Here is a 21,995-nt window from a genome sequence, read left to right as displayed (position 1 = left end):
AAGAGAGAGAGAGAGACAGGGGAAGAATTTTTGTTTCAAACAAAAACACAGCCCAGACAGACAGCAATAATCTCCCCCCAGCCACACCGCCACAGCCTGGTGCGTGGCTCACACCCACATGAAATCAGGAGCAAACCCAACGGCAAAGTTTCAAAAAAAAACTAAAAAGAAATAAATAAAAGCAATGAAAGAAACAAACAGAACTTGCTTCTCTCTCTCTCTCTCTCTGTTTGCTTTTTGTTGTTGGTTTGTTGGTTGGTTTGTTACCTGGGTCAGGCAGTATGGGGAATACATGGTTATTTTTGGAAAAACACTGGTGCAGAACTGTTTTTCATATGGAGAACAGCTGGCTAGGTGGCTGCATGGCTAACGCTGCGGCAGTTCGCTCTCTAGTCCATGCCGCCGAGTGGTAACCCCGCCTTGGAGCTCTGAAAGTGAAAGTTTAGACAAAGTTTGGAACCGAGAACACTTTTGCCTTGAGAAAGCTTTCAGCTCCCTCCCCCTCTCCCCCCGCCCCGCTCCGCTCCCTCCCTCCCCTCCCCCCCATACACACTTCGCATTCGGAGCTCTTCCCTCCCCTTCGCACTGCAGCCCGTCGGGGGAGCGAGTGACTCCCTCCGATTCGGGTTTGCGGCGTGTGTGCACGGGCTGGGCTGGGAGCAGCCTGGCCAGGGAGCTGGGGCTGTTCAGCCTTGGAAGGGTCTAGCCCCCCAGGCGTGTTTCCACTGCAAACCCCCTGCTGCTGAGCCAGGCCCGGGCACCGTAAGGAAGCAAATCCGAATTCTAGAGGCGTCCCATAGGCAGGGCAACTCGCTCCAGTGGGGACCAGCGAGATTTGATTTGAAGCCGGAGAGGGGTTAAAATCGCCGGCTTGTCCTGCTCTGCCATCATCTCACACATGCTCTGGGGCTCCCCCCTCCACCCCGCAGAAGCAGAGGCGACCCCTTGGACCCTGCTTTGGCCAGGCCCGTCACTTTCTCACACTGCGAAGCTCCTGGCCAGGATCGGGGGGGGGGAGTGTTGGGGTTATGCCCCCCGCAATGGGATGTGCACAGCGCTGTACAGATCTTTGCCCCTAGCAAACCAGAGCTCGACTGGAGCCCAGCCTGAGAACACAGAACAGGGGCAGGGGCAGCACTCTGTCTGCCATGGGACACAAGGGAAACCAGGGGGGAGGTCTTTGTAGGAACTGACCTGGAGAAAATGTACACGCTGGCAACGCGGGGGTTAAGGTTTTTCCCTTGGACTCAATCCTGTTCCTCATAAACTCGTTTTTTAAATGTCCTTGAGTTAATTTATTTTATTGCTAAAGAGGTTGGCTTTATTTTAACAATCCGCCCTAGTGTGGTGCAAAGGGGAAAGTGTGCTCCAGCATGTGATAGATGAGTGGCTCTGGAGATCAGATAGATACATAGATAGATGGGGGGGGGGTATGGAACTAGGTAGACTGACAGGTTGTGTAGATAGATAGATAGATAGATAGATAGATAGAGGGGGTGGATGGGGATAGATAGATAGATAGATAGATAGATAGATAGATAGATAGATAGATAGATAGATAGATAGATAGATAGATAGATAGATAGATAGATAGATAGATAGATAGATAGATAGATAGATAGATAGATAGATGGGGTGGATGGGGATAGATAGATAGATAGATAGATAGATAGATGGGGTGGATGGGGATAGATAGATAGATAGACAGACAGACAGATAGAGGGGGGTATGGGGATAGATGGGTATGGAGACGGATGGGTATATATGGCGATTGGATGGACAGATGGGTATGGAGATGGGTATGGAAACAGATGGGTGCATATGGAGATAGATGGGGATGGAGATGGGTATGGAGACGGATGGGTGTGTATGGAGATAGATGGGGATGGAGATGGATGGATGGGTATGGAGATGGGTATGGAGACGGATGGGAATGGTGATGGAGATAGATGGGGATGGAGATGGATGGGTGTGTATGGAGATAGATAGATGGGCATGGAGAGAGATGGATGGGTATGGAGACAGATGGGTGTGTATGGAGATTGGATGGGGATGGAGATGGGTATGGAGACGGATGGATGGGGATGGGGATGGATAGATGGGTATGGAGATAGATGGGTATGGAGACGGATGGATGGGTATGGAGATGGATGCTTGTGTATGGAGATTGGATGGATGGGGATGGAGATGGGTATGGAGACGTATGGATGGGGATGATGACGGATGGTTGGTTATGGAGACGGACGGTGTGTATGGAGATAGATGGGGATGGAGATGGGGATGGAGATGGATGGGTGTGTATGGAGATGGGGATGAAGACGGATGGATGGGTATGGACACAGATAGATGGCTATGGAGATGGATGGATAGGTATGGTGACGAATGGATGGGTATGGAGACAGATGGGGATGGAGATAAATGGGGATGGAGACAAATGGATGGGTATGGAGATGGATGGGTGTGTATGGATATGGAGATGGTTGGGTGTCTAGGGAGACTGGATGGATGGAGATGGAGATGGATGGATGGGGATGGTGACGGACGGTTGGATATGGAGATGGATAGATGGGTCTGGAGACAGATGGGTGTGTATGGAGATTGGATGGGTGGATATGGAGATGGATGGATGGGGATGGTGACGGACGGTTGGGTACGGAGATAGATGGGGATGGAGACGGATGGGTGTGTATGGAGATAGATGGGGATGGAGACGGATGGTTGTGTATGGAGATAGATGGGGATGGAGACGGATGGATGGGTATGGAGATGGGTGGGTGTGTATGGAGATAGATGGGGATGGAGATGGATGGATGGGTATGGGTACGGCGATGGATGGACGGGGATAGTGATGGATGGTTGGGTATGGAGATGGATGGATGGGGATGGTGACGGATGGTTGGGTAGGGAGACGGATGGATGGGTATGGAGACGGATGGGTATGTATGGAGATAGATGGAGATGGAGACGGATGGATGGGTATGGAGATGGATGGGTGTGTATGGAGATGGATGGATGAGTATGGAGATGGATGGGTGTGTATGGAGATGGATGGATGGGTATGGGTACGGAGATGGATGGACGGGGATGGTGACGGACAGTTGGGTATGGAGACGGATGGATGGATATGGAGACGGATGGATGGGGATGGTGACGGACGGTTGGGTATGGAGATGGATAGATGGGTATGGAAATTAGGTATCTGGAGAAGGGCAGGCAGGTGATGGGAATAGCATCAGTTTCCCATTCTAGTCACCGGATCTCCAGTGGGGTGCCAGGGATTGCCCAGCCAAGCCCTGCCTTCCCCTCTTGCTGGATTTCCCTATGATACTGTTTTGCCAGCCCGGGGGGGAGGGGTCTTTTCTGCTCTTCTGCACCTGCTGCTGACCAGCCCCTTGGCCAGCCCCTGGTCACACTGGGTGCCCCGCTGGCGAGCCCCATGGGAATCCAGTGCAGGAAGCCGGCAGACCCCATTCCCCTCAGCCGGAGTGTGGAGCAGAGAGCAGTCGGGGCAGGGCTGAAGGCAAGTTTGTTAATTTCACCCTGGGCTGAACCAGGTGTCTTTGCAAGGGGCACCTGGCTGCTCTCAGGGATTAGCCTGGAAGGCTGGCTTGGGGCTCAGGGGGGTCAGCGGACTTGTGAGGCATCAGCCTCCTTAATGCCCATCCCCTTCCACAGTGGCTTCTCCTGGCATCATGCTTGTGCCCTCTCTTTCCAACAGTGCCCCACTGCTGAGACACTGGCTAACCCCCACCCCCACCCCACCCCGTTTGCTCCAGGAGACAACAGTGTGCTTGCAACTCAAAGCAGGGAGTTTAGAATTACCAGGAGGGAAGAGGGCTAAAGTTTCATCTTAATATCCCCAATTGAAAGCTCTGCTTTGTTTCTGAGTTGCTGGGGCAGAAACTGGAGGGGAGGGGGGGCTCTGATGTGGAGAGAGGGTTTCAAGCATGGATTCAAGAGCTGCTAAGGTGAGAGGGTGGGGGAGGGATAGGAAGGCAGAAAGGGGAAAAGGCTACCCCACTCAGCAGGTTGGGTGTGAGCGCCGGGGGAGTGGACAGGTCGGGGGGGGGTGAGGGGGTGTATGTTTCTCTGTATGTAAAATCCTCACTTTTACTCTCTTGAAAATGGTATATACACACACAAGATAAACAGAGGGGATTCACACACAGACCGGACACACTCTAGCTGTGCAGGCGCACACAAACACACACAGACACAGATGACACCACACATACACAGTATACACCCAAAGATGGGATACACACAAGATACACACACACAAACATGAACAGGATACACACTAGATACACATCCACACAACACATGCAGAGTACACACAGAAGATATACCCACAATACACAACACACACATGCACAGGAGGTGTCCTAGAGACACACATAGGTGTAGAACAGGTTAGGAATTTTCCAATACATTTATTTTTTGTTGAAAAAAGTTGATTTGTCAGTAGCAAAACATTTCCCAGGAATAGGTTGCTCTGGACAAATTCCCCATTCTGGTTTTTGGAGGGGTTAAAGGCACGACGTTGTCAAAATGCAACGGTTCAGTTTTAAATTCAAAAACCATTTTGCATTTTGAAATAGTAGTTAGTTCACTGTTCAAAAAATGTAAAGCTGTTTTTTTAAAAAGGCCCGTGTGGGAAGGAACCGGTTTGAGCTTCTACCCAAAGAACTCCTTTCACTTGGCCCAATCGCCGTCATTTTTTTCAGATTTTCGGTTCACGGAAATTTGCAATTTTGACTTTTTGTCATGGGAACACCTCCCGAAATCTGGCAAATTCCTACCTTATGGGTAAGCCCATCTCCCTCCCAGCCCCCAGGGTGTGTCTACACTGCAGGTGGGAGTGACCCCAGGGAGACAGACGCGCACGAGCGAGGGGCAAACTGGTGTGTGACAAACAGCACTGTGGATGTTGCGGTTCGGGCAGCAGCTTGGGCCCACCTGACCTCCAGGCAGCTTCCGTGAGTCTGGCTACCCCAGCCTGGAGGCTCACTGACAGCTCCAGTGTAGACACCCCCAGAGAGGCCACATGAGGTGCCTTTCATTTGGCACAAGACCAAGGACCTGAGTGCTGCTGCCTCCATGTCTTGGGAAATGTCCACCCAGACCTGGCTTGGCCTTTTGGTCTTTCAGGCTGGGTTGTGTGCTGGAGCTGAAGGCACTACAGTGCTTGGACCTGCTTGGACCTGGGTCCATTAGCCACTCTCCCAACTCCCAGCCTGGGTCTCAGTGTCACATAGGAGGAATCTGTCCTGTCAAAGGCCTGGGACCACGCACAGAGAAAGGGCAATTCCCAGATCACTGTCTAGCTATTCATCTGCCCTGAGCACTTCAGCACCGACCCCCATGCACATGCTCACAAAGTCGGGAAAAATCAGTCTCCTTTCACAGATGGAGAAACTGAGGCACAGAGCAATGAAGGGATCACAGTGAGTTACGGGGCAGAGCTGGGAAGAGAACTAAAAAACCTTGACTGTCAGCATCTCCCCTCCCCCAGTTCTAACCCACCAGCCTCCACTCCCCCAGAGCTGAGGATAGAACCCAGGAGTCCTGACTCCCAGCCCCAGCTCCAGACCACCCCCTTCCTACTCTTTGCAATAGAACCCAGGCGTCCTGCCTGCCTGTCCCTTGCCATAACCACTTCTTGTTCCTTTGTGCAGCTAACGATCAGCCCTGGGATTCCCCTTCCTGTGCCAGGCGGGGGAAGGGGGGCAGCAGAGGAAGGAGAAGCCCATATGCTATCGTGCCCCACTCCCATGCCATCTCCCCGGGGAGTCATTCCTGAGGGGCTGCTTGGCTCCATGACCAACGGGGAAGTGGACAGGAGTCAATGCCAGGTCAACTGGCCTGTGTCCTCCCCATCTGCCTCTTGGTCAGCGAGCTACAGTGGGGAAGGACACACGTTAGATGGGAACGTGTCAATCGGGCCGGAGTCTAGGGGAACAGGTTGGGAAGCAAGGAATGAGACATGGGGCCTTTCCCCTCTCGGGGGCGCTGGCTCCAATCTGGCCCAACAGCAAGGGGACTGGATGGCTCAGGGAGCTGGGGAACAGGACATGGGTAGGGCTGCCACCTGTGAGGTACAAAACCCCATTTCATCCAGGACAGCTATGTCCAAAAATGGACAATCCTGGGAAATGCTGGGCAGGTGGCTTACACATGGGGCTTTTCCCCTCTAGGGGGTGCTGCCCCCAATCTAGCCTGGCCAGCAGTGACCCAGCAGGCAGTCTGGCATCCTCCAGGAGAGGAATTTGCTGGCATCATGCTGCCTCCACTGCTGAGCTGAGCTCCCCATGCCCACCAGCCCCCCCTGCTGACATGGGGGGCTGAGGCGGGGGAGGTCTCAGATACAAGCCCCCATTGAGTCAGCTCCTTCCCCTGGCACCCAGGCACCACCCTCTCCATTAACTCTGCTGCAAGGCCCAGGCACTGAGGCTGCCCCCACCTCCTGGCGGCCCAATTTTCCAACTGCGAGCCCAGCTGTTTGCCACAGCACCAGGCAGTGCCAGGGCCAAGCAATGCGCCCCCTCTGGGGAGGGGCTGGGACACGGCTCTTTGAGCCTCCCTTGTTTTATTTAGCTCCTTGCTGTGGCACCAAGCCTGCTGGGGAGTGGGGCTCAGCTTTAATTCAGGCACCCGGCCCAGTGAGCCAGGGCAGAGTTGGAGGAGCCGCTTTTCCTGCCATCTGTCACCACTCGGTGCTGAAGAAGACGCGCCATACAGGGGCTGGCGCATGAAGACAGCAGTGTCCTGATTCAGCCCAGCCAACAGGAGTGGGTAAGCCTTTCCTCGCTGGGGCCCCCGTGCCCACGGTCTGTAGGGCCAGGCTCGGCACATTTGGCAGTGCTGCCATAATGCTTGCATAAAAGACAGAGGGCTCTGTGCCACATGGCGGCAGTAGGGGCGCAGAGCTCCCAGGCAGCACTGCCCAGGGATTAGGAAAGTCCCATGTACAGTTCGGGGAGGGCGGGGAAGGCCAATGAGGTGCCACAGAAGGACCCACACAGCAGGGAAAGATGAACAAGGTACCACAAAAGGTCCCACACAGTGGAGGGAGATGAATGAGGTGCCACGGAAGGACTCACGCAGCAGGGGGAGATGAATGAGGTGCCACCGAAGGTTCCACGCAGTGGGAGGAGATGAATTAGATGCCAGGAAAGGTCCCATGAAGCAGGGGGAGATGAATGAGGTGCCACGGAAGGTCCTACAAAGCAGGGGGAGATGAATGAGGTGCCACAGAAGGTTCCACGCAGTGGGAGGAGATGAATTAGATGCCAGGGAAGATCCCATGAAGCAGGGGGAGATGAATGAAGTGCCACGGAAGGTTCGACACAGTGGGGGGAGATGAACAAGGTGCCACGGAAGGTCCCACACAGTGGAAGGAATCAGGAATTTCCCCAATCTTGATGCGATACCAGGGCAGCCCCTTTCCTCAGGTGGCTGTTGGGACACGAATGGCTCTTGAATCAACTTAGTTGCAATTACCCAGCCATTGGGAGGAACCTGTGATTACCGGCAAGTCCCACCACAAGAGGGGCACTGTGCCAGGTACCTCCAGCATAGTGAGTGATGGAAAGAGCCCTGAGCCAGAGCCATCCTGGATCCACACCACCGGCCATCCCAATCCCACCCAGGGAGCTGCAGGGCTGCTCCCTACCCCCACCCCATGTGGACCTGAGCCTGCTGGAGGGAGGGGGCGCTCATCTCATGCTTAAGGCAAAGTGGCATGGAATTAGTCAACTCCCCCGGCACCTCCAGGCCCCCGGGGAACCCAACCAGTAGAGCAAAGCAGGGTACAGGGCTTATGAGAGTCCCTCTGGGGCAGGCTCCAGGGGGTACACTTCCCCGGCAGCCCCCCTCACGCATCTCAGCCCCAACTCAGCCACCAACCTGGCTGCAGACCCCAAGTGCTGGTGCTCTGAGTTTAAGGGGTCTCAGACTTACCACTCAAAGCCCTCCACTTCCACGTTGGTGGGGAGGCCAAGGAAAGAACGAACCCTAGACAGTGACCCCTATGCACCCCTGTGGAGTGGTTGTGGGTGCCCCGCACCATGCTAAGCTGGTATCCTAGCTCTGCCACTGCATTAACACTGGGCATAAATCAAACCCAAAGTGACAGTGGTTCCAGGCCAGGGCTCGGCCCCAAGTCAGGACTCCTGGCCTTGGAAGGAAGTGGGGCCTAGCGGTTACAGGTTCTGGTCCCAGCTCTGGAAGGGGAATGAGGTCTATGAAACACATCATCTCCTAGTCCAGCCCTTGCCACCATCTGTCCCCACCCCCAACTGCCAACCAAGGGGCCAGGAACAACCCTTCCCTCCCCCACCCCCGAGGCTGGAATGAGCTGGGGAGTAATCATCATCCCTTTGCACCAGTCAATCTCAAAGCACTTTACAAAGGAGTTTAGGAGCATAATCCCCATTGTACAAACAGGGAAACTGAGGCACAGAGAGATGAAACAACTAGCCCAAGGTCGCCGAGCAGGCCAGTGGCAGAGCCAGGAAGAGAACCCAGGTGTCCTGAGTCCCAGTCCAGCATTCTAGCCCCAGGGAAGCGGGGAGCTCAGGGCTCAGATAACAGTGGCACTGCAGGTCAGGGTCGAGGGGCACCAGCAGACCATTGTCAGAAGCTTTCCTGATGCCCGTCTACACTAGCCAAGCCCGTCTCTGCCCCCAGCTGAGTCTGGTTTCAGCTGAGGATGCACACACACACACACTCAAAACGGCTTCAACTTTCCACAGGCTGCTCCCTCTGTGTGCGGGGGGGGGGGCATCCTCGGCTCTCACAGCTGCTCCCCTGCCCAGCTCCTCCTAACTGGGCCGGTGCCCAAAGAATGCCCAGCCATGCCAGGAGCCGCCTGCGGCTGGGGGATGGGGGGCAGCTGGAGGCCCAGGAAGGAGCGGGTTTTACAACACGCCAAGGAAGGAGCCAGGGTCTCTCCCACCCACCCCCAGTCCCCAAGTGGCACAACTGCCAAAGAGGGAGGTCACTGGGTAACCTTCTCCCCTGCCGGGCTCGTGTGTGCCTAGAGCACCCCCATTCCCAGGCCTCTCCCACCCATCTCCTCACCTTTCGGGGTAAAAGAGAGACCATCTGTGCCCCTCCCCCCGATCCCTCTTCACTGCCAAACCTCTGATGCCAGTGTCTGTCTCATTGTGCCTGGACCTGCCAGCTCTGTGCCATGCTCCTGGCGCCTCCCATCTCCGCCCCCCCCCCCCCGCGCCTTGTGCAGCGGGGGAGGCAGCTCTTTATTTGAAAGCTCTTCATATGGGGGGTGAACTGGAGATTCCCAATACAGCAGCAAATCACCCACGCATAGCTCAGCCGGTGCCCCTTAATCCTGACCCGCAGCCCTCCCCACTATCCCAGCCCTAGGCCCCCCCAACAGAGTTCAGCCGGTGCCCTTCAATCCCGACCCGCAGCCCCCCAGCTATCCCACTATCCCAGCACTAGGCCCCCCCAACAGAGCTCAGACGGTGCCCTTCAATCCCGACCCACAGGCCCCCAGCCGCCCCATTATCCCAGCCCTAGGCCCCCCCAACAGAGCTCAGACGGTGCCCTTCAATCCCGACCCGCAGCCCCCAGCCGCCCCATTATCCCAGCCCTAGGCCCCCCCAACAGAGCTCAGCCGGTGCCCTTCAATCCCGACCCGCAGCCCCCCAGTTATCCCACTATCCCAGCACTAGGCCCCCCCAACAGAGCTCAGACGGTGCCCTTCAATCCCGACCCGCAGCCCCCCCCACTATCCTAGCCCTAGGCCCCCCCAACAGAGCTCAGACGGTGCCCTTCAATCCCGACCCACAGGCCCCCAGCCGCCCCATTATCCCAGCTCTAGGCCCCCCAACAGAGCTCAGACGGTGCCCTTCAATCCCGACCCGCAGCCCCCCCCCACTATCCTAGCCCTAGGCCCCCCCAACAGAGCTCAGACGGTGCCCTTCAATCCCGACCCACAGGCCCCCAGCCCCCCCATTATCCCACCCCTAGGCCCCCCCAACAGAGTTCAGCCGGTGCCCTTCAATCCCGACCCGCAGCCCCCCAGCCCTCCCACTATCCCAGCCCTAGGCCCCCCCAACAGAGCTCAGACGGTGCCCTTCAATCCCGACCCGTAGCCCCCCAGCCGCCCCATTATCCCAGCTCTAGGCCCCCCCAACAGAGCTCAGACGGTGCCCTTCAATCCCGACCTGCAGCCCCCAAGCCCCCAACCTATCCCAGCCCTAAGGCCCCTCAACAGAGCTCAGCCGGTGCCCTTCAATCCCGACCCGCAGCCCCCCAGCCGCCCCATTATCCCAGCCCCAGGCCCCCCCAACAGAGCTCAGACAGTGCCCTTCAATCCCGACCTGCAGCCCCCAAGCCCCCAACCTATCCCAGCCCTAAGGCCCCCCAACAGAGCTCAGCCGGTGCCCTTCAATCCCGACCCGCAGCCCCCCAGCCCTCCCACTATCCCAGCCCTAGGCCCCCCCAACAGAGGTCAGACGGTGCCCCTTAATCGTGACCCGCAGCCCCCCAATCCCCTCACTATCCCAGCCCTAGGCCCCCCCAACAGAGCTCAGATGGTGCCCTTCAATCCCGACCCGCAGCCCCCCAGCCCTCCCACTATCCCAGCCCTAGACCCCCCCAACAGAGCTCAGCTGGTGCCCCTTAATCCTGACCCGCAGCCCCCCAGCCCCCCCCACTATCCTAGCCCTAGGCCCCCCCAAAAGAGATCAGCCGGTGCCCTTCAATCCCGACCCGCAGCCCCCAGCTCCCCCATTATCCCAGCCCTAGGCCCCCCCCAACAGAGCTCAGCCAGTGCCCTTCAATCCCGACCCGCAGTCCCCCATCCCCCCCAATATCCCAGCCCTAGGCCCCCACAACAGAGCTCAGCCGGTGCCCTTCAATCCCGACCTGCAGCCCCCTAGCCCCCCCCATTATCCCAGCCCTAGGCCCCCCCAACAGAGCTCAGAAGGTGCCCTTCAATCCCGACCCGCAGCCTCCCAGTCCCCCCATTATCCCAGCCCTAGGCCCCCCCAACAGAGCTCAGATGGTGCCCTTCAATCCCGACCCGCAGCCCCCTAGTCCCCCCATTATCCCAGCCCTAGGCCCCCCCAACAGAGCTCAGACGGTGCCCTTCAATCCCGACCTGCAGCCCCCTAGCCCCCCCATTATCCCAGCCCTAGGCCCCCCCAACAGAGCTCACCTGGTGCCCTTCAATCCCGACCCACAGCCCCCTAGGCCCCCCATTATCCCAGCCCTAGGCCCCCCCAACAGAGCTCAGCCGGTTCCCTTCAATCCCGACCCGCAGCCCCCCAGCCCTCCCACTATCCCAGCCCTAGGCCCCCCAACAGACCTCAGACGGTGCCCCTTAATCCCGACCCGCAGCCCCCCAGCTATCCCAGCCCTAGGCCCCCCCCAACAGAGCTCAGCCAGTGCCCTTCAATCCTGACCCGCAGCCCCCCATTATCCCAGCCCTAGGTCCCCCCAACAGAGCTCAGCCGGTGCCCTTCAATCCCGACCCGCAGGCCCCAGCCCCCCCATTATCCCAGCCCTAAATCCCTCCACAGAGCTCAGCCAGTGCCCTTCAATCCCGACCCGCAGCCCCCTAGTCCCCCCATTATCCCAGCCCTAGGCCCCCCCAACATAGCTCAGATGGTGCCCTTCAATCCAGATCCGCAGCCCCTCAGCCTCCCCACTATCCCAGCTCTAGCCCGCCTCAAAAGAGCTTTGCCAGAGCCCCTCAATCCTGACCTGCAGCCCCCCAGACCCTCCGCTATCCCAGCCCTAGGCCCCCTCAAAAGAGCTTTGCCAGAGCCCCTCAATCCTGACCTGCAGCCCCCCAGACCCTCCGCTATCCCAGCCCTAGGCCCCCTCAAAAGAGCTTTGCCAGAGCCCCTCAATCCTGACCTGCAGCCCCCCAGACCCTCCGCTATCCCAGCCCTAGGCCCCCTCAAAAGAGCTTTGCCAGAGCCCCTCAATCCTGACCTGCAGCCCCCCAGACCCTCCGCTATCCCAGCCCTAGACACCCCCAACAGAGCTCCGCCAGAGCCCCTCAATTCCGAACCACAGCCCCCAGACCTCCCGCTATCCCCGCCCTAGCCACCCCCCCACAACAGAGCTCAGCCGGTGCCCTTCAATCCCAACCCACAGCATCTCTCCCCTCGCTATCCCAGCCCTGGGCTCCCCCATACACACACAGCTCCATCGGTGCTCCTCAATCCTGACCCACAGCCCCCTACTAGCCCAGCCCTGGGCTTCTCCATACACACACAGCTCCACCAGTGCCCCTCAATCCTGACCCACAGCCCCCTGCTAGCCCAGCCCTGGGCTCCCCCATACACACACAGCTCCACCAGTGCCCCTCAATCCTCACCCACAGCCCCCTACTAGCCCAGCCCTGGGCTTCTCCATACACACACAGCTCCACCAGTGCCCCTCAATCCTGACCCACAGCCCCCTGCTAGCCCAGCCCTGGGCTTCCCCATACACACACAGCTCCACCAGTGCCCCTCAATCCTCACCCACAGCCCCCTACTAACCCAGCCCTGGGCTTCTCCATACACACACAGCTCCACCAGTGCCCCTCAATCCTCACCCACAGCCCCCTACTAGCCCAGCCCTGGGCTTCTCCATACACACACAGCTCCACCAGTGCCCCTCAATCCTGACCCACAGCCCCCTGCTAGCCCAGCCCTGGGCTTCCCCATACACACACAGATCCACCAGTGCCCCTCAATCCATACCCACAGCCCCCTGCTAGCCCAGCCCTGGGCTCCCCCATATACACAGCTCCACCAGTGCCCCTCAGTCCTGACCCACAGCCCCTGCTAGCCCAGCCCTGGGCTTCCCCATACACACACAGCTCCACCAGTGCCCCTCAATCCTGACCCACAGACCCCTGCTAGCCCAGCCCTGGGCTTCCCCATACACACAGCTCCACCAGTGCCCCTCAGTCCTGACCCACAGACCCCTGCTAGCCCAGCCCTGGGCTTCCCCATACACACACAGCTCCACCAGTGCCCCTCAGTCCTGACCCACAGACCCCTGCTAGCCCAGCCCTGGGCTTCCCCATACACACACAGCTCCACCAGTGCCCCTCAGTCCTGACCCACAGCCCCTGCTAGCCCAGCCCTGGGCTTCTCCATACACACACAGCTCCACCAGTGCCCCTCAATCCTGTCCCACAGCCCCCTGCTAGCCCAGCCCTGGGCTCCCCCATACACACAGCTCCACCAGTGCCTCTCAATCCTGACCCACAGCCCCCTGCTAGCCCAGCCCTGGGCCCTTGCTGAACAGAAAACACCCAGGCTAGCCTCTCCGAAAGGAGCAGCAATTGACATTAGCCAACACCCAGCACAGGCAGAGAAGACCCAACTAACTCCGTATTAATTATTAATCCCATTTATGACAGCAGGGCAGTTACATGGCAGGGGTGCTTGGGATGGGGGGCAGGGCTCAGCAAGGGATTCCCCCATGTATTCTGGGGGGAGGGGTTATCTCCTTACCCCAAAGAATCAGGGCTGGCCAGGGCTCTGAGCAATCTCTCTCTCAGGGGCTTGGCTGGCTGGTTCTTGTCCCATGCACAGGGTCTAACTGATCCCCCTAAGTGGGGCAAGGGAGAAATTCCCCCCCAGGTCAGACTGGCAGGGACCTCGGGGGGGGCACCTCCCTCTGCAGCATGGGGGGCAGGTCACTTGCCAGGATTAGCTGGGTATTTCTCCCTTCATTCCCTTGGCCACGGGCTGCTCCTATTCTTTACCTGTGGCTCTACACGCACACGGGAGCCCTGGGACCCAGGCACCACACAGGGCTCCTTCCAGAGGCCTCAAGGTGCTCCACAAAGGAAGGTGAGGAGCATTGTCCATTATCCCTAGGTCACAGGTGGGAAAGTGAGGCCCAGAGAGGCACCTGGGCCTGCCCAAAGCAGGTCCGTGGTGGAGCCGGGGTCTCTCGACTCCCATTCCATCACACACAGCCCCGCTGGCGCTCTCTACCACTTGCCAACACTCACGTACTCTGGTGCTAGGAGCTATCGAAGCACTTGGACAGACAGACAGACAGGCAGGGGGCTTGGGGTTATATAGACAGCCGCACCGTCACCTTCGCTGAGCGATGTGCACATGGAAAATGTCGCCTAACTAACAAAAAGCCTGTCAAGTTTTAAGAAGCCTGGGGGCTCCTGGCCTGCCCGGGCTGGTGGCAGGTTGATCCAAGGTACATCCTCACTCACATTCATATTAGAATTCATTTTGGCCCAATGAAAGTTCACAGGCAACCAATCAAATGATAAAGGAGCCAAAAGACCTCGTTCACCCAGTACTCTGTGCTGCCCACTCTCCACGCTGATTTGTCTTAAAGCCCCAGCTCTGGGAGTCATGAGATTGCAGCCGTCAGTTGTTTTTCAAAGTCAGTTTCCAGCCCCTGGGACTGCAGGAGAGCCCCCTTCCCTTTATCCCTCTGAATGGCTCCACACCCAAAAAACCAAGCGCTGATTGTTTTAAAGCTGGGCTTGTGATCTTTACGTTGGTCTCGCGCTTTCAGGGGTGGCATGATCAGGCGTGCTCTGGATTGGCCTCGCTGCCCCTTCCCTGCGTGCTGGTTACACCCTATTGGTGCCATTTGTCTCAATAACTTCAGGGATGCCCAGTGGCCTGTCAGACTAGGTGTTCACACAGCGCCGCACCCAACAAGGTCTCGGTCCATGACTCGGGTTCCTATCTGCAGCCATAAGGCGCCTAATGATAAACCCAGCTGGGCAAATGGTGGGTTTTTTGCTTCGTTGCCAATTCTGAACAATTAGTTTAAAAAAATAGTTTGGGGCCGAACCTGACACAACATTTCTCAGCATTTTTGGAAAATCCAAAAATTGGAAAAAAAAAAAAAGACATTTCAATTTTAACAGAGAGAAAGTTTAGGTTGCAAAATTTTGCCCCACCCTGAAAGGGCTGGTCTCTGCTGGTCTCAGAATCAACGAACAAGCAAGCAATCTCGACAATCGCACAACGTAGTGGTTAGGGTGCACGCCTAGCACTAGAGAGCCCAGCGTTCTGTTCCCTGCTCTGACACAGACTGCTCACCTGAGTTTGGGCGAGTGCGATGTTATGAGTGTGATATAATATCTCACGGAAAGGTGACAAGGCCAGAAAGAGTTAATCAACTCACAGACTGACCTGAGCCATGGCCCAACTTTAGAGATTTGTCAGGAAAATCTGTAAATGAACAGAGCTTTGAAATGCAAGTCGGCATTGCTAGAGATAGAAGGGAAGGTGTTTGCTCAGGGCTTGGGATATCAGCAAACAAGCCTTGTCTATTGCTATAGCTTTAATTCAAAGATCAAAAAAGGAGTATTAACTTTTATGATGTTACTTGAGTGAAATAGTATTATTGTCTATGTGTCTCTTTGAAGGTTGTGGCAACCTGTATCTGAACTGTTTAATGGATAAATGACCCTGCGCTAATTGCCAGGATGTTTGGGAGAAGGAGAGTTCAGCCGATTGTTTTCTCAGGCCAAAGGGCTGCTGGAAATGTGTAAGAACCCCGGGACACAATCCTTCTGCATCTCAGATCTGCTTTGGGTTTCAAGAGGGGGAAACCTTAAGCCACTAGGATTGAGATCCCCAGTCACTGACTGGAGCCACCCTGAATATGGACATTGGACTGTAACCTATGGACTATTTCTAAAAGGATTTTTGGCAACTACGAGCTCATCTCTGCTACATATCTGAACCTCAAGAATTGAATTCAAGTCTGTCTGTATGTTGATCTTTTAACCAACTCTCTCTCTTTTCTTTTTAAATAAATTTTAGCTTAGTTAATAAGAATTGGCCATAAGCGTGTATTTTGGGTAAGATCAAAGTTATAATTGAACCTGGGGATGTGGCTGATCCTTTGGGATTGGAAGAACCTTTTCTTTTATATGATGAGATAAGATTTTCAGGAATCATCATCATCTGTTTGACAAGTGTGTCTGGATGGAGGCCTGAGGCTGGGCACTTTAAGGGAACTGCGTTGTTTGGACTTCTGAGTAACCAGTGAGGTGCTACAGAAGCTGCTTTGTGCTGGCTTGGTAAACTAAGCATTGAAATATCTACCAGCGTTTGGGGTTTCCCTGCCCCGTTTTGTCTGCAGTTCACCCTAATTGAGTGACCTCAGCTGGCTCCCACGGGCAGCACCATCACAACAAGTCATTTACCCACTGTGTGCCTCAGTTTCCCCACCCCTAAAACTGGTATAACAACAGGGCTGTGCCCCATGGTGGGGATGAGGGGGAGGGTAAATGCAGTAAAGACCAGGTGGTGCCTAGATGCCCCATTTATAGGGGCCATATAGCAAGCCAGATAAACGTGGTAGCTGTTCACAGCAAGGGTTGTCGTTCGGGTGAGGGCCGGATCTCTGAGCACTACCACAATTCCAGCACAATAAAAATGATGCTTTAAGCTGGGACTTCCAAGCATCTGGCATCTGTCTCTCCCGGAGCCTGCCCCTGTTCCTGTTGAAGTAAAGGGCAACGCTCCTTTGTTTCCATGGAATGGGATCAGCTCCCCCAAGGTAACTCCAGTGGGAACTACGCACCTTGACCCCTTAGAGCAGCTGGGCCGAAGCAACTGACGAGGTCGCCCAGCAGACCAGTGCCAGAGCTGGGAATAAGACCCAGGTGTCCAGGATCCCAGTGCTCTATCCGCCAAGCCAGACAGCCTGGGAGCTAAAGCTTCAGGGCTTAACCTGATCTCTATGAGAGACCAAGCTCTTATGCCACATCTGCTACTGCAGGGCTCTTAAATTGAGAGTATTATTTACTTGGACGGGACAAATGAGCGAATAATCCCCCCCCCCTTTTTATAACCGAATATTGTTAGTTTTTCTCTCTCTAATATTTTGATCATGGTGAGTCATTAACGGAGCTGGCTGGCCAATATTTTCATACGGTTCCTGATTTTTAAATAAGGACGCTCCCCGCTCCATGAAAAGATTCCACATTTTCCAGTGGGGGGAGGGAATCAAAACTGTTGGGGGTCTGGTTGTTGGATTTTTCTCTGCCTTTTTAAATAGAAAACTTTGGGGGAGAGGAGCAAAAGGGGAGAAATGGCTCCCCCACCCATCAAAACTTCAGAAATTGACCAAAATGAAACTAGGCAGGGGTGCTGGAGCCGGGTTGACACAGGAAATCAGAGAGAGGAGGTAGGGGAGGTAATATATTTTACTGGACCCACTTCTGTGGGGGAGAGAGACGAGCTTTTGAGCTACCTCGAGCTCTTCTGCGGGTCTCAAATGGTTCATTTGCCAACCACAGGCTGTTTCTCGAAGGAAATGGAAGTTTGGGATGAAAAACGTCGCAAAGCTGCTCTTGTTATACAGGATCCCGCCAGCAGAATTCCAGCCACGACCACGCTGGTAAGGATCTGAAATCTACCGGCCCCATCTCCCCTCCCCAGCCAGCTCTGGCAAGCATGGGAGCATTTCGAACAACACCTTCTCGCTCAGGATTCCAGCCGTGGCAGGAAGGAAAAGCTGCTGTGTGCTCTGCACATGGGATTTATTACACATACATGTACAATCCCTGTGCCCGAAGCATGTCACATACTCCAGCCATGAGCCAACACTTCCTCTTAGAATATAGCACTTGGCCCGGGCTCCTTATTGTTTTTGGGAGCGGGAAAATATTAAATCCAAAACGAGGCTTGTCCAACATATGGAACAGATTGGAGGCCCCTCCACTTTTTCCCTCTCCCCCCCACTTAATAAGAAAATATCTTTACTAGCGAGAGGGTAACGGGGGAGCTCCGGGGATTAGGGAGGGACATCGCTCGACTCGGCGCCGACTGTGTTTTCGAAAAATAGACTGTTCCAGGCTCAGTTGAGTACCGAAATGTGGGGGGGAGGGGGAGCAAGTGATCGTGTGCAGCTGGGGAGAGAGGGGGTGGGGGAGCAGGGGGCTGTGAGGGTGCAGGGTGGGGGGAGCTGGGGTGCAGAGATGATGGAGAAGCAGAGGAGGCTGTGATGCAGCCTGGCCAAGCTGTGGAGTAGGACACAAACAGGAGACTGTGTATGGGAAAGTCAAAGCAATCCCCACGGATCAGACCCTCACCCCACAGCTCTCCCTCCTGCCCCCCCAAAACTAACCCCAGCTGCATAACTTTCACTAAGAGCCCCCATCTTTTAAATTGTGTTCCTTATTCAGATAAAAGAGCGGGAAACCCCAAGCCATGCGGTCAGGAACAAACCCGTACCAGGCCCCAACCCTGCCCAAAGCCCTTGGGGCACGTCAGACTGCGAAGTGGGGGAACCCCATCAGGCGGCCAAGATGTGAAACTGCAGCGGCTGGCAGGGGTCTTGCTGGAGGGTGCAGAATCTCTGAATTGGGGGAAAGGGGTATTTTGATTGAGCTGGACGGTTCTAGTTACACCGCAAAGGAGAGCCCCACAATTTGAACCCCTCTCTGCCAGCCTAGGAAGGGCAGCTCTCCCCATTTTTCCTGGAGTCCAACGCCAGCAGGTAGCAGTAGATCCACTAGCCTGACCTGACCAACAGAGAACAGTCGATGTCAGCCAGGTCCTCCTGTCCTGAGCCCAGGAACTAAAGCGTCTCCCAGAAAGGCAGCCAGGCTGGATTGGAAGGCATCAAGAGATGGGGAACCTACCCCTTCCCTGGGAATTCCCCCCTTTTACAGATGGGGAAACTGAGGCACAGAGTGACATTTGAATGTGGTCTCATGCCCACGGTGGTACCCTCACACAGGTATATGGGCACAGCCTGTCCCCAACTAGCCAAAGCTGGAGATCGATAACTCATCGCTCACTCCAGCCAAAACATTGAGAGCCAAGCACAGGTACCTGCAGTATCTGAGCTCCTCTGAGGCAACTTTCTTACCAGTCTCTGCCCATCCAGCCCTGCCCAGGCCTAACATACACGGGATAAATCCACCAGCATGGTCTAATGAACACAATAAATCAAGGAGTCCGTCTGCCCCCAGGGGATCCCGTCTGCACCAAAGACAGTCTACCCTTCGCAGACACCTTCCCTCTGCCCAGCTCAAAAACTCTTCCCTGGGTTCAATCAACCCCTCCAACACACCCCTCCTCACTCATTCAGCATCATTGTCCTCTTTAAACATGGGGACGTTGAAGAACGGGAAGCAGGTGGACTTGTCTGGCACTCTGAGGTCACACAGCGCGGCAGCAACGGAGGGGGAAGCAGACCTCAGGAGTCCCAGCCCTCCCCCACCCCCTCCCCCACTCTAACACACTAGACCCATTCCCCTCCAGATCTTACAGCCTGGGTGTGGGGATCGGCTGCAACACCCACTGCCGGCCAGGGAGCCAAGTATGTGTGCATTCAAAGCCTGCATGTGCCAATTAGCCCTAGACCTGTCTTACTGCCTGGACTTGAAATTCCCAAGAGAATCACTCTGCCTTCATCATAAATGACATCAAAGGCTCCCACTCAATCTGACATCCTCACCATGCTAATTCAGGGGCTGCTGCCGCTGGCTCTGAGGGCATGCACCCTGGGACAGGCGCAAAATGTCTCTCCCCCCATGAGTAATCTCCTTATTTCCCATGGGGAAACAGGCATTTAGCACAGCCAGAAACCCTACCCTTAGGTGGAGCTGGGCGACAAAAGGATTTCTTGGTTCACTCCCAGTTCTGAAAATCTGGAGGGAGGAATTCATTTGGGACTTAACCGAAAATGACATTTGCCAAAAAATCTAAAAATCTGAGGTGGGAGAAAAACTCATTTGGGGTCAAACTAAATGGTTCGGTCAACTTGAAATTAACCATCTCGCTTCGATTTTGAGCCTCTTTGAACTTTTAAAAATCAAATGAGGCCATTTTGAAACAAAACAACTGTTTAAATCTGAAACATTTAGAGGGGGGGAGATTTTTGTTTTAATTTTTTTCCCCAAAGGACACAGTGCTGCAAAACCAATACAAATTAGCAAAATGTTGGGGCAGGGTCATCAAATCTATATTTTTCACCCCAAAAAAAGTTTAGATCAAATAATTTTGCCCGGCTTTCCACCTCCTAACTGCTAATACGCTCATCTGGCTTCTTCTTCTTATAGTAGGATCAGACCCTCAGCTGCAAAGACACTGACTAAGAGACAGTCCCTACCCAGCTCACACTCAATACCTGTAAGGGGAAACTGAGGCGCAAATTGGTTAGCCCAAGGTTGCTAGCAGAGGTAGGCACAGAACCCTGGTGTTCTGACACCCAGTGCAGTGCCCCATGCGTAAGGTCACACAATCTCTCTGGCCTGCTGCCTCTCCCTCGTATTGTCAGTGATCCTACCAGCCACGCAGTTTGTTCATCATCCACAGGATCAGGCCTTGATTTTAAACAAATGTAACAGAAAACTCTTCGGGGCAGGGCCTGTGTCTCACTGTGTTTCTGTGCAGTGCTCGCCTGGCACAACGGAGGCCCTGATCTAATATTAATAAGAATTATTAAATAGGCACTGAGAAATGGCATAGGCCCAAAATGAACTTAACTTTTGAAATTTAAATTAAAAAAACCACTAAGACTTTTTTTTTCTTAATCAAAACTGTCCTTTAGCCCCTTTGAACACCCACATCCCCCCGCCTTGTAACATTCACTGGGGGTGAAATTCACCCATCTACAGGGAGCTACCTAGAGTCCCGTTGCTCCGTAAGCCCTCAAAACAGTTCTTGTATTGGGAGTTAGTTGGGGGACAGACCATGAGCTGGGGATCAATTTTACTCTCTGGTATGAGAGAGGGAAAGAAATTTAGAGACAGAAAGTGAGTGAAAATGACCAGACGCTGGCCCCTACGGAGAATAAACACTGCATAAATCTGGAGGCAGCCCCTGCCCTAAAAAACTGGGAGCTGGGTTTTAAAATCATGAAATGTTTTAAAAGAATAACAATTTGCCTTTTGATTTTTATTAAGCCTTTGGGGTCACGTTTTCAAGATTTTCTCCACAATCACTAGGGCTAGAAATGGTGGGGTTTTTTAAAAAAAAATCTCTCATTTTATGTTAATTTCACTTTTGTAAATGAAAGCCAAGATTCTACCAAAATTTCAAGATGCCAGGAGATGGGGCTTCCAGCAAAGGATTTTAAGTGAGATTTTTTTTTTCAGTCAAAGCACCAGAATCGGCTACACTGGTAAATGGGGAAGAAGAATCAAATAACAACAACAACCACCATCACCACCCCTAGATTTTCCATGGCAGTTTTCATTAGCAGATCTCACACTGCTGTACAAACAAGGGCAGTAGCCTTCTCCCTCATTTTACAGATGGTGAAACTGAGGCACCCGGCAGGCCAGTGGCAGCGCCAGGAACAGATGTCAGCTCTCTTGACTCCCATTAGAACACTCATTGGATCACGCTGCCGCTTATACGACACATACTACGATAATGAGAGCGCCAAGAGAGGGATTGAATGAACCCAGCCCAGGTCTCCTGAGAATGACTAAATTAGTTTTGTTTTGTTTTTTTTAGTTCTGGTTTCAATCGCTTAAGAAATGTTACTTAGTAACATGGGAGAAAAAAATTAAATATGAGTTTTCGCTTGGGTAACATATTGTAATTTTGTCTTCTAAAAAGTAGCTAAAAAAAAAAAATGAAAAAACCAACCAACCACCCACAAGCACAGAGAAATTGTATCTAGTTCATGGATGTTTACAGCCAGAAGGGACAGTTCTCTCTGATCCTCTGTCCCCGACACCCGCCTTGCGCGGGTCACAGGATCCCACACACCAACTGCTGTAGCAAGGCCATAAATCCTGGCCGAATTAGAGCTTGCCATTTAGAAAGACGTCTTATCCCCACTTAAAGCGATGGAGAATCCAGCGCGTAACTTGCCAGTTGCGCCAATGGTTGATTCCTCTCTCTGTTAAAAATCTTCCCCCTATTCCCAGTCTGACCGTGTCTCGCTTCAAATTCCAGCCGTTGCATCTGGCTAAGCCTTTGTCTGCTGGATTGAAGGGCCTTCGAAGGCAGCATCTAGTTCAGGAGGTCTCTGGACACTCTGTGAGGAGGTTC

At 54.5% G+C, this 21,995-nt stretch overlaps 1 protein-coding gene across 7 annotated transcripts in view; it reads right to left on the bottom strand.

Annotated features, from left to right (window-relative positions):
• The window catches only part of NFIX (nuclear factor I X), a 198,728-nt gene that overhangs the window by 140,419 nt on the left and 36,314 nt on the right, over nt 1–21,995 (bottom strand). For 5 of the 7 annotated variants that reach the window (XM_030546138.1, XM_030546139.1, XM_030546135.1 and 2 more), the window contains exon 2: nt 268–428. The exons of 1 other annotated variant lie outside the window; for it this stretch is intronic. In XM_030546138.1, coding sequence (XP_030401998.1) covers nt 268–294 — 27 coding nt within the window. In that variant the 5' untranslated portion in view covers nt 295–428. Of the gene's footprint in view, nt 1–267; nt 429–553; nt 643–21,995 lie in introns of those variants that run through there. One more of the 7 variants, XM_030546136.1, reaches the window with a different exon arrangement.

The sequence above is a fragment of the Gopherus evgoodei genome, unplaced genomic scaffold (assembly GCF_007399415.2).
Source record: "Gopherus evgoodei ecotype Sinaloan lineage unplaced genomic scaffold, rGopEvg1_v1.p scaffold_40_arrow_ctg1, whole genome shotgun sequence".
NCBI lineage: Eukaryota > Metazoa > Chordata > Testudines > Testudinidae > Gopherus > Gopherus evgoodei.
Note: the sequence above shows the minus strand (reverse complement) of the source record. Positions and strands in the feature narration are given on the sequence as shown.